Source organism: Xenopus tropicalis, chromosome 4 (assembly GCF_000004195.4).
Source record: "Xenopus tropicalis strain Nigerian chromosome 4, UCB_Xtro_10.0, whole genome shotgun sequence".
NCBI lineage: Eukaryota > Metazoa > Chordata > Amphibia > Anura > Pipidae > Xenopus > Xenopus tropicalis.
In genome coordinates this window covers 109694428-109710645 of record NC_030680.2, presented here as the reverse complement: position 1 = coordinate 109710645, position 16218 = coordinate 109694428, and the positions used below count along the sequence as shown (strand labels likewise).

The following is a 16218-nucleotide window of genomic DNA, read 5'->3' as shown; positions in this document are numbered from 1 at the left end:
TATACATGTTAGGTCACATCAGCCAATAAATGGACAAAGTTTTGTCTTTTACTCCTGTTACAGTTACAGCCGCATTATCTCCTGTCGTGATCTCTGAAGGAGCACACAGAAAATCACAAAATGGTGGCATCAAGGAAAAAGATGTAAAATGGCAATATTTACTTATATATATATATATATATATATATTCCAGTTTGGTAAGATTTTTTAATAGGCCAGTTTATATGATATACACTCTCTGTTGGTTAAGTAGTGTTGGGGTACAGTTTTCCATTACAGCTTAAAAGATAATGTAAAGGCAATACACTCTTGGATCAGCACTATGAAGAAAGACTCAAAGTTGAAATTTGAACAGCCTATATGTTTTTTCAGCCACTGCTTAGGACAATGACACAAGAGTCTTAGAAAATGGCAAAGCGACAAAAACCTAGTGCATAAATGGTTGTATACTGCATGAAGTTAGACAGCAAGCAAATTGGCAGTGAATGATTGTGTGAAAATGTTTCCTTCTTGAAATAATACCTTCAATATTAGTGTAAACAGTGTGTATGTTCTATACACAAGGTAAAAAATATTCACCACCACTTATCTTGAAAAATAAAATTTATTTACACTGTAAAAAATGTCACAAAATATGTACATTCCAGAAGACAGGCATTTCATAAATAGACATTTTTCAGTGTTACATGTCTGCAGTAAATATGCTGTTCCTCTTGATGAGCTTTACCTGGAATACAAATAGAGGTTCAAGTGTTTGCATTCTTTAAAGCCACCTTCAGAGATGAATGCATTTGCCTTAAAATGTGCCGCCACTAGGAAGACAATCAGAGTTCAATTTTGTAACTTAGTACATTTTTTTCCTGTATTTCCAATTTTTAAATACCGTAGACCCCTGATTTTAAGTTTTTCCGGATATTACAATGTTTTTTGTGGTCCCATACAGACAAGCTGTGTTTTGTTTTTCCATGGATTTTAGGTTTTCCCTCTGGGAAATGTAAAATTGGGGTTCTACTGTAAACAGGATTTATATAGTTCCCTAGAATCCTTAAACAAAGCCTGGAAATTAACATTTAAGTTCCATTTTAGCATGATAATTAAAAATTACACTATGGAGAAAAAGAACACTAATGAAAAAGTCATATATATTTAACTTATTTAAAAATATAAATATTTAATGTTGATTTTTGCACATGATTAAAGTAAGGCTGTCAGCCATATTCAGGGCTGGTATCATTTTCAAGCATCAGGGTTTCAGACTGCAAATAGCAATAAGTGAAAAAATTAATTTTTGTCCTAAAAGGTAATAGTGTAAGCTTCATCATCTAAAAACCTACCAGCTACTGCTACTGTTTTTCTAAATGAGAACTGGGGGCTTTTGAGTGAAATTAATAAACCTTTTTTTTTAATAACATTGCTGTTTTGGAAGGGAATCATGTAAAGGCAGCATACTAAAATACATGTTTTACAGTAATAAACACACAAACTTACCATATAGAACTTAAATGGCTGCATCCAACCTTTGGTTAAATATAACAGCAACTGTCCAATATGCATACAAGATGCTAGAACTCAGCAGCAGGTATAATCATGTATATGCCCCTACCTCTGCTGTATGATGAATACCGCTGTGCTTTTAATATGACCTTATGCCTTCTCAAATGAATGGAAGATAAATAGTATATCTCTAAAAGCAATTAACACTTTAAGGGGTTGTTCACCTTTAAGGTAACTGTTAGAATGTTACAGAATCTCCTATTCCTAGAAACGTTGCAATTGGTCTTTATTATTATTATTTACAATTTATGTACTATTTGTCCTCTTCTGTCTATTTCAAGCTTTGAAGTGGGGGTCAGTGACCCCGGTTGCCAAATGTGACTAAAATGTTATTATAATTGTTACTTTTTATTGCTTAACTTGTAATTCAGTGTCTCTTCTATTCATATTCCAGTCTCTCTTTAAATAAAAAATAAATGTAGAGTATTACCAGAAAGTAAATATTGATGAAAATATTTCCTATACATGGGTAAGATATGACAGTGGTTAGGTTCTGCACTTAACCTTTTTATTATATCATGTTTCATGATCAGCACAGCCATTTTGCCTTCTCCAATGTTTGCACCATTTTAGCACTAACAATAAATACATAAAGGATACAACAATAAAGGATACACTTTTCAAGCTTAACAGCAGTTACTCGGCCATCTTTAGGGAGAAGAATAGCACAAGTGTTTTTATTGCATTTTCTTTACCAGTTGTTATAGCAGTAAGCATTGCCTTTCTGCTAAGGCAGTTTAAGAACAAGATTGGTAGAGGAAGACTAAAGTTGTCTGTATCTGTATATGCATTTGCTTCACAGGAATAAGACACACCAGGGGTTATGTAATAAAAGGCATTAAGTTTGCCCAAGAGCAGTAACCCATAGCAACCAATCAGCAGGTAAAATGTACTGGTCACCTGTTTAAAAACAAAGATCTTATTGGTTGCTATGGGTTACAGCTTTTGGGCAAACTCGCTGACTTTAATTACATATGGGCGACTGAGACCAATCTGCACAACACAGCTACAGTAAATAAGAATGTGCTAGAAGAAAAGACCCCTAAGAACACTAGCTCAAAAAAATAAATCAAAAATGAAACAGAAAAAAACAACAGCCACCAAATCAAAGGAGTAGAATTAATATCCTTAGATATTTTTAATATAGTAAAAATTTTACAGTTTTTTTCTGCACTGGAAAATGTTCCAAGTCAAATCATCAATCAACTGCAAGCCACAATTAATGATCTCATCAGCTTAGATAAATGTGTTTTAATTTGGAAGGAACTTATTGTACAGCGCTGCGTAATATGTTTGCACTTTATAAATAAATGTTAATAATAATAATAAAAACTGAATGGCAGATGCAGCTGCTGGCATTTCAACACTGGCTAAGGATCTGGCATGTGTGTCCTTAGCCTAAATTTTGCAATAATGTACAGGGGCATAACTGTCTCTTTCATGCTCACTTATCTTATAGGGTAACTTATTACACTAAATAATCCATCCAACTGAAGTGAATGTTTCATAAACCTGTTTATAAATAAACCTAGCCCCAGAATAAGGTTAGTGTGGGTTATGGGCCAGACTTAAAGCAGGGCTTGTTCCATTTATTGACTAAAATCTACCTAACACTGACATGCCTTCATGCCAAACCGTCCCATTTGTGAAATCACTGGTGGCATTAAGGGGACTGAGGCTGGTTTAGCCGCTGCTTGACATAAAAGTTTTCCAACCCTTCTATCACCCCCACCCTCATTTAAAGACCTCCATTAAAGGTTTGGACAAATACAGAACCACATATTAATATTTAACAAGGGCTGGGATTCAGCTGAATTCTGACATGAATCCTAAATTCAGTGCATCCCTACTGAAGCTTAATTAGTAATTTATCATGTGTCAAACAGGCATCCTTAAATATTTTTTTATGCAAGACATACCTTCCTCTCTATTTCTTCTTTGTTGTTTTAGAGGCTTCGGGCTTTGGACGAGCAGATCGAGCGAATTGCTGGTACAGATTTAAGTAAAACGTAATAGGTGCAAAGAATTTACTAATGGCTACACCGAACCCAACGAACAGGCATGGGGTAATGTAATAACAAGTGTGTATATGCTCCAGGTTTAGCAAACTATGTTAAAAATGTATTCCCTGTCAACATAAGTTTTCCTTTTATGGTTATTAACAACAGATTATATAAAACTTGTTTTAAAATAAAATGTGTAGGACGCGACAAAGCACAAAGTTTTTTTTGTCTTTCCTCATAACTATTTACCAAGCATGCAAGCATTTGTTCTTGACAAGATTTGAGACTATAAACCTATGTAAAGACATAACAGGACAAAAGTGCAGCTTCAATGTCATATTAACTAACTTGGCTAAGTCACTCTTACATAGTACCCTATTAAAACTGCAAAAAAAATGAACTGAAAGCATTCTCACTTTTTGAACCAAATTCTGATATTCAACATCTGGAGTTAACTGCTCACTACATTAGTGTTCCACTCTCCCTGCTTGGCCAATAAACATCTTTAGGATACAGGTCTGATTTGACTTCTGCTCTGTGTGTACTCTCCCAAATCAGTGCTGAGGAAGGATACACAGTACAGGTATGGGATCCCTTATCCGAAAACCTGTTATCCAGAAAGTTCTGAATTACAGAAAGGCCATCTCCCATAGACTCCATTATAAGAAAATAATTTCAATTTTTAAAAATAGTTTCCTTTTTCTCTGTAATAATAAAACAGTACCTTGCATTTGATCCCAACTAAGATATAAGTAATCCTTATTGGAGGCAAAACAATCCTATGTTTAAATTATGTTTAAATAATTTTTTAGTAGACATAAGGCATGGAGATCCAAATTACGGAAAGATCCCTTATCTGGAAAGCCCCGGTTCCCAAGCATTCTGGATAACAGGTCCTATACCTGTACTTTATTTTGTTTCACACAGCAGGACATCACTGAGCAATAAATACACCAATATACTGCCAGCTTAATCCCTGACTACTGATACAGAGAAGTCATTTTTGAAATGGATTTATACATTATGCACTCTACCAATTACCTATATCAACATTTTATTATTTGCAAAAACCACTCCTTCAACTTTCATTTTCTATGGATTAAGGACGTTGGTGTAAAATTCTATTTTCAGATATATAAAAGGATACAATCACCATTGGCTTGTCATGGAGTACATATCCATGCACGTGTTTCAACGCCTGTGCTGCTACATCTTCAGTGGGAAATCCTATGAAAGCTTGGCCCTTCATCCTCCCTTCTTTCATCAGACGAATATCAAACCTACACATGCACAAAAAATGCTTTGTCAAGAAGTCAGTCTTTAAATGTTAACAAGCTGCTGATAAATATGTTATTCAAATAAAGAAATAAATAACCTCACATAAAAGCCTATGCTGAAGTACCACAGAAAAAGTAATATCAATGAATTTCTGTGAAAACCCCAAAAATAAAGCAAATATCCTTACTGTTTATGGGTAAAAAGCAGTTTTCCACAAATGACACTTAAGATGGCCATACTTATACCAAAATACATGTATGGTGGCCCAGGTATCCTAACCAATAGCCATGTACTATGAATCTGGTCAATTTGGAAATTAGCTAGTTTAAAAAAATCTGTTGATGCACCATATCAGCCATTTCATGGGCTGATTAGTAAAGAGTTCTTCACTTCCTGCTGTTCCGTTCATTTGATCAAAACAACAAAAATACAGCCATGATGACATGTATGGTTTCCTCGTATACTCTTAGTCCGTTTCATTTGTGTACATCTTTAAGTACCCAAGTACTTTACTGAGGCAATAAAATCCCACAGAGCATAATTAGCAAAGTACTTTTTTCAAGCAAAGAACTTGAAAATCGCGAATTGAAAATATGGCTTGACTTTGCCTAGGACAACTTCCATTGACTTCTACATGAACTTGCAAGCTTTTAGCTGCACTTAAACACAAGTTTTTGAACAAACATGATATCTAATCATGAAAATATTAAAAATTCGAACACTGATAAATCACTCCCTTAGTGTATTTTAAAAAATTATTTTTATCACTGGCAACAGTCTACAGCAGTGATCCTCAACCATCAAACACTTTGATGTTGTTTTCTGAGGACCATTTTTGAAGACCATGGTCACTACCCATGGCACCAGCCTTTTGTAATCTGCCAGTCCACACTGAGCTACCAAAAAAACAGTCATAGCCTTTTAAGTACATTTTTCATGCTTGCATTGCCCCTCAACTTTTTTACATTTAAATTTTGCTCATAGGTAAAAAAGGTTGAGACAAATATTGCACTGTAGATGTAACTTACATATTCTTTTCTGTTTCAGATGAGAAGTCGATGAACCTTCCAAAGATAAACTTAAGATCCTGTTAAAAACATTTGGGGGGGGGGGGGGGAAGCCAAGAAACATTACATGACATACCAAATAAGTCAAATATATTTATGACATAAGCATTTGATACACACCTTTTCTTCAGCCTGCTTGGAGAGGTTTTTTACATACAGTCTGCAGTTTGGTTCGCCTGGTTCATAGTTTTTGAAAACAGACGTTTTCCTCATTTCTATTGAATTAAAAATAAAGTGTCACAGTTACAGATTTTTCTATTACGTTAAATTCCATCATGTACAACCATTGCTTAAAATTTCTGACAGTCACTCAATGTGAGAACAAAATATATTAGGAATTTAGTAGAATTTATTTCTACTTGTACAGAAGTATGGAAATCCTTTATTGTATTCTCAAAACATTTCTCTTAAACATAACTGTATCTAATGAATTAGGACTAGAATATTGTTTATTCCCCAGATGTCCATCTACCAGACATTTCAATGGCCATCAAAACACGTAGGAGGATTTCTGCAGGTAGCTCATTACCCATGACTGTCATACAAAATCATGCCCAAAATAGCACAGCCATAAGGAAAGTATAGACTTGCTAATAAAATTTGAAAGAGGAGAGTATATAGTCAAGCTGTCACTTTAACATCAACTTACCTTCTTTAGTAATTCTTCCTTTTTCGAGCGCTCTCCTAGAAATAAATTCCTTAGGCAAATCATCATCTTCTTCCTCCTCATTGTCATCAATGTCTGGAGCTTGGGCTGGGTAAATCTTGCCAAACCCAGATAAATCTTCACTTATTTCAACTTCTTTTTCTGGCTCTGAAACAGATGACATTCCAACATTAGGGGGCACATTTATCAAAGCACAATGACCACAATTGCGAAAAATTCTTATTTTTTCTAAAGTTTATGGGAGGCTTCCAAAATCATGCATTGAAGTTTCAAAGGCAGAAATGTTTTCGCGCCGTTTACGATCGTTCGGATAAGAAACTTTCGGACTGCAACCACAATATTTTCTTACGACCACGACACAAATTTTTGTGCAATTTACGCACAACAGAAATTATCGTGGTTAGTACTAATTTTTTCCAATCATACTTAGAACAATCCGAAACTTGTACTTTGATAAATGTGCCCCTAGGTGTTTAAGCAATAAACCGGCAGGGGTAGGCAGTGCACTACAGGATGACACTGTTCCAACTACAAACATTTTCAAGTACATCCCGATATACCTTAAACCTTGGGATTGAAGGAAAACTAAACCTCATAAAATCAGTGTTGAAAAAGTTACACTTTATGTTTTGTAGCTTCTGAAGCCCGTAGCACAGATTAAGAAACCCTTGCAGAAACTTTAGAATCTACTATCTTTTAAAGTCATTGGCATATATTTTATGGTGAAGGGCACTAAAAGGATTGAAGTTTAATGCAGATCACTACAAAATAAATAAATAATAAAGTATTAGGCATACATTCAAACAATCAGGTGTGTGTCTGGGTACAAAGAGGGTATAATGAAATAGCAAAGGTCTTTCAACAGGCCTTATGAATTAGAATTTGTTTAATGTGGAACAGAACTTAATAAAAATGCAGAAATGATTTGGAGCCCAACACACAACACAACATCTTACTATTTTCGACAAAATGGACCAACTGTTTGAAAACAATGGCCAAATAGGTCCTTACCTTGTTCACAATGTAAGCTTTGAGTGAAAATACTGAAATGCAAACCTGCTTACCCTGAGTAGCTGTTAGAATGTCAGTAGGAATATGCAGTTCCAGTTTTTTTGGGCCCATAATACATGGTTCTTCAAATACATCAGAAGGCTGTAATGGTGTGTGAACATTGCTGGAAAAAACCATACAAACATTTAATGTGTAGTTTCTTTGTAAACAAAGGTCTACTGGTTTAGATCTTGTCTCGGTTCCTTTTCATTATGGTTTAGGTAATAGGTGAGGTTATCCCACATCTGTTCCCAAGGCTCTGCAGTGTAAACAGAACTGAACCAAGCAGGTACAAAAAGATTTGGAAGTCCCCAGAAAAACAAACATTTCTTTTTATCAGAAGTAACTAACCTTATTGCGAGGAAAAACTCATCATGCATTAAGACCCTTTTAGCATGATGACAGTGCAGCACACCATTTTTATAATCATTTTATAATTATATACACACACACAAATAGAGATGGATGGAGCACACAGTACAGAACAGTTACATGAAACCATACGCAGGACTTACCTATGAGGCACAGCAGGCACAGTAATATAATCTTTTAACTTTTTCTTTTTTCGTGGCTGGCTTTGCTTCTTTTGATTTTTTCTCTTAGGCAGCAAAGTTGCTATTTCCTTCAGACGAGCCATTCTATGAGAGGCAGGAAGAAAAATGAAATACATAATATAACTTGATCAAAACACTTACATTTAACTATGCTTTTTATTTAACAATTAATTATATCTATAAAACTGGACTACTGCCTGCAAGCAAAGTCTTTCCAGTCTTACATGTGCATGGAATCAGATTAAGTACAAGAGCATAAAGTTCAGTGAGGGAGAATGGTAGGGGGAGAGGGAACTCTTGCTTGCGGTTCCTCCTGAATATTCTTGGAACTATGGCTGAATGGCAGATGCAACCATATTATTATAAAACTGTCCGCTTAGTATTAGTGCCCTGAAAAAATGCTGGGCCTAAGAGGGGTGTAAAGGAAAAGAAAGTGAAAATCACTTGGAAGTGCCTATTTGTCACTGGCCTGGAGAAGATCCTCTCAGTGCTACAATGCTACATCCGGCATATTCTATGCAGAACTGTAGCACTTTTGATTTTTACTTTACTGCACATGGTCCCAGACAGCCACTGAGACCACTGGGAAGATACATAAAGTTGTGGCATTGAGAGAAACGTATCTGGACAGTAGAACTGGCCCAGGGCCCATGGTTAGCAATTACTGGGGAATATTTGACAAATAGGAACCCATACCTAGGGATTTTTCCTTTCCGTGTCCTTTAAAGGGGCAGTTCAACTTTAACTTTTAGTATGTTACAGTATCTCTTAACGTGGTCATGGTAAAATAGAAATTGGCACTGAGACTGTTCATAGGAAGTGATATCACTTATGTTGTATCTCTGTCCATAGCCTATTTGAATTTATCACATGATGTATTAAAATCAATCAGAAAAAATATATGGAGTTCTTCGTAGACTACTAGTTACTTACACCATATAAATAGGAACAATGTAAATAACATTCACCTCTCTTTATCCTCCTCTTCCCCACTCTCATATTCCGACTCTTCCCTGCTGGACACCTCCATGTCATAATCATCATCGAGCTCTGGCAAAGGGGGGTTTTCAGGAAGGTCTGGTGGCACAGGTGGGTATGGCATAGGTAGTGCTAAATAGTCTGCATACTGCAAAAGAAACAGTTTAACAATGACCCACTTTGACCACCCAAAGTTTTTTCTTTTTGAACCTTGATTCAGCTTTCTGCACAGGATTAGCAAGATCAATGAAAAATACTGAGAAAGAGTGCTAATGTGGTGGACTTATTTGGGCTTCTTTGTTATTTAATTATAAAAAGCTTTTTACAGCAATCCACCACTACTTTGCTCATGTGAAACCTATGCATAAAAATGCTTCACCTTGTACAACTAGGAAGATTTTATACAGCAACTTGTGGGTCACACTGATTGTGAATATACACTGTCTTGAAAGTTGTATTCAGAACAGCCTTATTTTTATTTTTTATGATTTGCCTGCTCCCTTGTGCTCCTCGCAGCTAAGCTAAATTTAGGGATCATCCTAACAAGTGGAGAAAGGAAGGCAGCATCAAACTTTTAACCCAAATAAATTGAGCAATACACTTGATCCATTAAAAATTACTTAAATTGAAAAAAAAATAACTGCATTTCTCAGCATCTTATTTAATCTGGAGAAATGCTGAAATCTCTGTGCTGTCTGAAAAATGTATATGGCAACTGAGAACGAACATTAGGCACAAATGAACTTACCAGTACCTACTGTATAACTAATCATGTTTAACTACAAAAAAAACAGAAAAAAAAAAGAACCAGACAAAATGAATAATGAAATGTGTACTTACTACTGGAGGCTGAGCTGTTAGTGGTCCAAAAGGAGCTGGTAAATTCAGTTTATTCATTAAATGCAACACCTATAAAAACAACAATCATGATTTCTTATTCGTTGCTTTACAGAAGTAACCTCTTCATTTTGTAAGAAAAACTCACTAAGCACAGGGCTGTTTACATCAACAAGATTTGGATAAACACAGTCAGTCCACAGATGAGTAAAAAGGTGTCCTTTTTCTACATTGTATTAAAATTTTAGTGCAAGCTTCCACACTACTTGTTCTAACACCACCAAGTGCCAGACTGATGAAAAACTGTGGAATGCTTGCTCTCTTAGAAAAGAGTATTATGTATTTTTTGTAGCAACATATATTTACATTAAGTTTATATATATACATAAGTAAGCAGAACAAAATTTATAACACATGCATGGGATACATTTATTGGAAGCAAAACAATCCTATTGGGTTTATTTAATTTTTTTTAGTAGAATTAAGCTACGGAGATCCTAATTACAAATGGATGCCTTATTCGAAAAACCCAAGGTCATAAACCATTCCGAATAAGAGGTCCCATACCTGTGTATATAAAATATTCACAAATAATAGTAAAAAAGGCAAAATCCTCAAGATGAACCTCATAGATCAATAATAATGAATCAAAAAGCATTACCTGAACATAGAACTTTGGAACACTTGCCAAAGCATTGGCAATATTTGCCAGAATAGTGCTGCTTGGTGGAGGATACAGATACTTTAGACTGGACTTTATTGGAAAGAGAAGTCTAAAAGAAAAACAAAAAAGTAACAAAATTCAGTACATTCAGCAGGAACTTACAAGCCCTGGTACACAAACAGTTTTCTTTTCACTGCTTGCCCCCTTGCATTCAGTTAAAAAGCACAATGGGTCACATGGCACCTGCTACTAGCAAATGTAAGGACAATAGAACATGTTGTAAAGCACTAACAGAGGGTGTGGAACAACCCATGGAGGATTCCATCAACTAAAAGAAAGTGCTTTAGGGAAAGTAAAAATATTTTGATTGGTGCCACAATTAGCAGAGGAAGCCATGATTATTGCAGTGAAAAACTGGTTGGAAAATGTGTAACTGTGAAGAGCTAAATAATATATTTTTTAAACAGATTACAGCAATATTCAGAGGTAATTTTATGGCAATTATCTAGTGCTGAACCAATGTATAGGTGTCAAAACCCTACAGTCTTTACAGAAAAGAGAGCTAATGGGATTTGGAGCAAATGTGTAGTATAGCTGTATATATATATATATATATAGTGGACAGTTTGCATTTTAGGTGGATCTGTGCAGAGTGCAATATATTCCAGTACACAAGCTGCAATGTACAACAGCCAGAATTTGGATATCTAACAGAATCATACAATATTTACTGGTGAACTCCAGTTAACATTTAAATTAAGTCTCAAAAATGTGATAATAGGAGAATGTAGACAAACAGCAGATGAAAAGTATTAATGAAAAGCTATATAACATATACAAACACCAGCTGGACTGTTCCCAGCTAAGAGTTCAATGCGTCCAACAGGTGTGCCTATAACCAACATTTATCTTGCGTTTCCAGGCTCAGTTACATAACTGTTCGTTGCACTTATGAACTCCTTAAGGCTTGTGTCATACAGATAAACTCTGTTGCCTGAAATGACCTTGTATTATATAAAGGAATTTAAAGGGATACTGTCAGACACTACTAAAAAATGTGCCGAAAAGTTTCACACTCTAATTCCGATTCCCCATCGATTTTCAAAATGCTGTTTTGATCTACAAAATCCCTTATAACAGATTAATCCTATATTTAAAATCCCTACCCCATAAATAAACCCATCAAAATCAAAGATAAAGATTTTACTCTCCTCATATCCTTGTATCTGCTAAGACAACCTACAAGAAGGCTCTATATATATATATATATATATATATATATATATATATATATATATATATTATATATATTATATATATATATTAAACCCTTAATTTTACCTCATGTATAGGATTAGTCAGTTTGCACTTTATTCTTGGGTTTGTTTCATTGCAACTTGCTCCGGCCACACACTTAACCGCCACTGTACAGGTCAGTATACTAGTGATGTGCAGGTTATAAATATTATGATCTGCACCTAAATCAATTAATCTAATCTAAAGACCGCAGATCCTTATTTTTAACTCAACCCTAACCTGTTGGTGATGTAAAAGGAAGTGTGCATCTTCCACTGACATCATCAACAGGAAGGACCAGAAAATAATAGCAAAAGGAGCTCACGAAAGGCAGGTCTGGCAATATCAAAAGTTATACCTACCAACTGCCCACACCACCTAACCCATTTTGTGACCAGAACCCGCAGGTATCACTGGGTACTATATCATAGACTAAAGAAGAATACTGGTAACCATGGCCTATATACTACTGAAAAGAACCAGGAGTCATCTCTAAGGAAGGAATATCCTACCTTTCAAATTATCTAAAGGACTATACACAATACCATTTTTCATACACCTGGCGCTAAAATTCAGTCATATTTAACAAATCCTTTTTTTGCAGGATCATTACATAACAACATGTTTAACAATGACACACTGTCCCGCACAACAGATACAGCCAAACATACAAACATCATACAACTTCAATGGAAAAGCACTGTAATTGAGCAGCAGACATGCATTTTTTTCTAGGATGCCTTTATAAATACAGGTCTTTCCTTTAACCCTGATATTCAACTATTACAATCCCAATCTGTGACACCTACCTATTTTCTTTATCATTTGGTGCTTCTACTAACAATAAGGGGGCAGATTGATCAAAATGTGAGTTTAGAGCTTAACACATAAAAACTCACCCATGTTCTATTCATTCCTATGGAATTTTTAAAGTGTATTTATCAATGGATGTTCACCATTTGATACACTTCTAGAAATTACATAGGAATTAAAAGAATGTAGTTGAGTTTTTTTGTATTAAGCTCTAAACTCGTATTTTGATAAGTCTGCCCCTAAATGGTAACCTAACACACATATTATTGTTGCATAACATTAAAAATAAAAGTGTATTTAAAATACAAACCCATGATTTGGGGCTATTCCTCTTTCGATAGATATCTGATCCGGAGGAGTCTTGTCTTTCGCATCATCTTTGTTCTCTGCACTATATAATGCATTAAATGTTATACAATGTAACAGAGATGTTTGTTATCAATTACCAGAAGAGCTACAAGAGAATAATCTAATCATATAAATAATCTGAGTTTGCAACACAGTAAAAACAAAATTAAAAAAGTCAGTAATACTTTTTCAATACTGCTCCCCATTTAGTTACCTTACCACAGAAGATGTGACATTGTGATTTCCATTAGTTTTGAAGAAGAAAACTTTGCATTGGAACCATTAGGTGTCCCCACCATATTTATACCATGGATCTCCTCTAATCTCAGCATACATGTGTCAGTTGTTAATAATGGTCAATCGGCCATGTAACTGGAAGTGATTCCACGAAAGTAAAACATTTTAGGAAAGTAAAGGTGGCCATACACTGAAAGATCCGCTTGTTTGGTATGGTTGCTTAACAAGCATCTCTTTCCTCGATATGGGAAATAGGTTTGATCTGATTGTTTGGCCCGAGGACAAAAAAAAATCCACAGTTTGGGCTTTAACTCCCCTATAAACAACTTAAGGTGGCCATACACGCTATGATCTGCTCGCTTGGTGACGTCGGATCTTCTCCCGATATCCCCACCTACGGGTGGGGCGATATCGGGCCAAACGATCGAATTACAACAACAGGTATAGGCGTCTGTCGGTTCGGGCCCATCTTTAGTGCCTATACATAGGCCGATAAGATGCCAAATTGGTCTAAGGGACTGATATCGGCAGCAGGAAACGGACCGTGTATGGGAGCTTTTAGTAGCATACAAACTACTTTTAGAATAAAAACTGACAATGTAATTAAAGAAAGTAGGATATACTTACCTTTTCTTTTTTTCAGAGAAAGGAGGCTGGTCTGATAAGTGAATGTGATTTTCTTTAGCATATTCAACCACGAGAGTGTGCCCCAAGATGGTAAGTTGGTGAAGTACAGACAGAGCCTGTAATTGGAATTATCAGCAGGATGTAAATACAGCTCACTCTAATGCAGCAGTTATCAGACTGAGTTCTAACATTTGGTCATGTCCTCTTATCTCAAAACAACACTATCAACATTGCTGTATCACAGTAATTCCAGGGCAATTTAGCATAGCAAATACATGATTGCTACCAAAATCTTAATCTAAAATATCACATAACAGTCCCTTAAGTTGGCCATGCACGCACCGATTTCAGGCCGTTTCAGCCCTGAAGGTTAGTGGCGGATTTAACGATCTTAAGATCGCAAATCGCCACGTGTGTGGCCACCTTTAGGCTGGGACTGCCAAAACCAAATTTTGGAAAACACTAGCCCAATGCATTTGAAATATATCTTATTAACAAGAGCAGTGACATAATTACACAGTTTTATATTATCTCAGAATTCTAGGCCAGTGCAAATTAATATTTTTGTAACTACCGGAATTGCTTAATCTATTCTAACATATGGGTTAAATATACAGTGCTGAGTATACTATGTAGAACTATATAAATAAGATATACATACAAACCTTTGCTGCTGCAAATTCATTTGGATAGGTAGCGAATGCAGTAGTTCTCTGAAAAAAGCACATTTAACAATATTGATTTAGTTCACAATAAAATATAAAGTAAAGAACATGAGTGAGAAATATACACTAATCAGGGTAGGGCCAGCCCTAGGCCAGTTTAAACAAGTGAGCTCAGTTGAGCCACACTGTGACATAAATCTCAGTGCAGTTACCCCCCCTGGAGTACCTATCAGTTTCCACAGTATACTGCAGTATATTGATAGCCTGCTAGCGACAGCCAGTTTAGATGGCCCCAATAAAGTTGGGCCCATATCAAGGGATATCCAGCCTGCTGCAGTTGGCAAGGGATACTGGGAACTGTAGTGCCATACATGTGAAAAGGCATAGCTACTAACACATCCTCAAAGCACACTAATATCTAGCAGAGGTCTATTGCACTCCATGATGGGATGTATTTACAAACACAGTCAGATCTGCACCTGGGCAGTAACCCATAGCAACCATTCCGCTTTTAGCTTTTTTTCAGCCAGCTTAACTAGGAATAATGAGGTAAGGATTGAATTGCTCGCTCCGGGCTAATGCTCTTGCGCACATTTGCACACTGTAAATAAATGAGCCCCATTGTTGTTACATCCCAGTTGCTGAGTTCGGCCCGGGACTCCCCTCCGGCTCAAGTGATCCCTCCTCACCAGCTTATAATTCCGCCCGGCTCCCAGGCGCACACTTTGCGCCCCGCTCTTCTCAAGCAGTTGCCTCTGTTCCTCCGGAGTTAGCTCTGAAGGAATGTGTCGCACCAGGAGCGTCTTCCTCTCTTCCGAACCAGACATTATTCCAGCCCGAGGCTTCTCCTGCCCAGCTAGGCCGCGATAGTTGCACGTTATCGTGAGACACCGCGAGAGTTTGTCCGTAGCCGGGCGATAGCTGCTTCGGGCGGACACTGCCATCGTGTGGCCTCCGGTTACTGCTTGCGTTCAGGATTCTGCAGTTCAACAGCAGCTGGTTTGTGTTTGTTCTGAGATGCGCACTGTGCGTCTGCCGCTCATGACTGTGGTAAATAAAGGGACCCAGATGCGCCACTGACGCTGGGTTTTGGAAATATCATACCGGGCTCAGAAATTGTTTGCCCGTATGTACCCCGATACAACCTACAGCGCATTGTCGCTCATGGAAGGCTTAGGGGCTGATTTACTAACCCACGAATTCGAATCCGAATTGGAAAAATTCCGATTGGAAAACGAACATTTTGCGACTTTTTCGTATTTTTTGCGTTTTTTTCTGCGCCTTTACGACTTTTAGGAAATTATCACGACTTTTTCGTTACCAATACGATTTGCGCGAAAAAACGCGAGTTTTTCGTAGCCATTCCGAAAGTTGCGATTTTTTCGTAGCGTTAAAACTTAAAAGGCGCAACGTTTTGCGCAAGTTTTAACACTACGAAAAAATCGCAACTTTTTGCGCAAGTTGTAACGCTACGAAAAAATCGCAACTTTCGGAATGGCTATGAAAAACTTGCGTTTTTCCGCAAAAATCGTATTGGTAACGAAAAAGTCGCGATAATTTTCCGAAAAAATCGCAAAATA

At 36.5% G+C, this 16218-nt stretch overlaps 1 protein-coding gene across 3 annotated transcripts; it reads right to left on the bottom strand.

The window, feature by feature from the left end:
* Positions 1-585: 585 nt before the first annotated feature.
* On the bottom strand, positions 586-15659 carry rnpc3 (RNA binding region (RNP1, RRM) containing 3). 3 transcript variants are annotated; one of them, XR_004222176.1, is made up of 16 exons: positions 15328-15659; positions 14639-14686; positions 13974-14089; positions 13072-13152; positions 10650-10761; positions 9992-10060; positions 9142-9299; positions 8135-8257; positions 7634-7743; positions 6552-6716; positions 6023-6117; positions 5864-5922; positions 4705-4837; positions 3474-3541; positions 1489-2202; positions 586-727 (listed from the first exon to the last, which is right to left on the bottom strand). XR_004222176.1 is itself a non-coding variant. In XM_031900070.1 (15 exons), exons 1-14 carry the CDS (start codon positions 15580-15582, stop codon positions 3482-3484), a joined length of 1584 nt encoding a protein of 527 aa, XP_031755930.1. In that variant the 5' UTR covers positions 15583-15659; the 3' UTR covers positions 586-2202; positions 3474-3481. The 3 variants fall into 3 exon arrangements, 2 of the variants coding, with proteins under 2 accessions (XP_031755930.1, NP_001016017.1); XM_031900070.1 differs by having other exon boundaries at positions 586-2202; NM_001016017.2 differs by lacking the exon at positions 1489-2202 and having other exon boundaries at positions 589-727; positions 15328-15606.
* Between the last annotated feature and the right edge of the window lie 559 nt (positions 15660-16218).

What these genes read in the sequence shown, in the direction of transcription:
- rnpc3 (XM_031900070.1), bottom strand. Translation starts at nt 15,582, where the DNA reads ATGGCAGTGTCCGCCCGAAGCAGCTATCGCCCGGCTACGGACAAACTC. An exon ending in GGAATAGCCCCAAATCATGG is followed by an intron (nt 10,762 to 13,071) that starts GTTTGTATTTTA and finishes TTTTTCTTTTAG; the next exon opens with ACTTCTCTTTCCAATAAAGT. An exon ending in TCTGAAACAGAAAAGAATAT is followed by an intron (nt 4,838 to 5,863) that starts GTAAGTTACATC and finishes GTGCATGTGTAG; the next exon opens with GTTTGATATTCGTCTGATGA.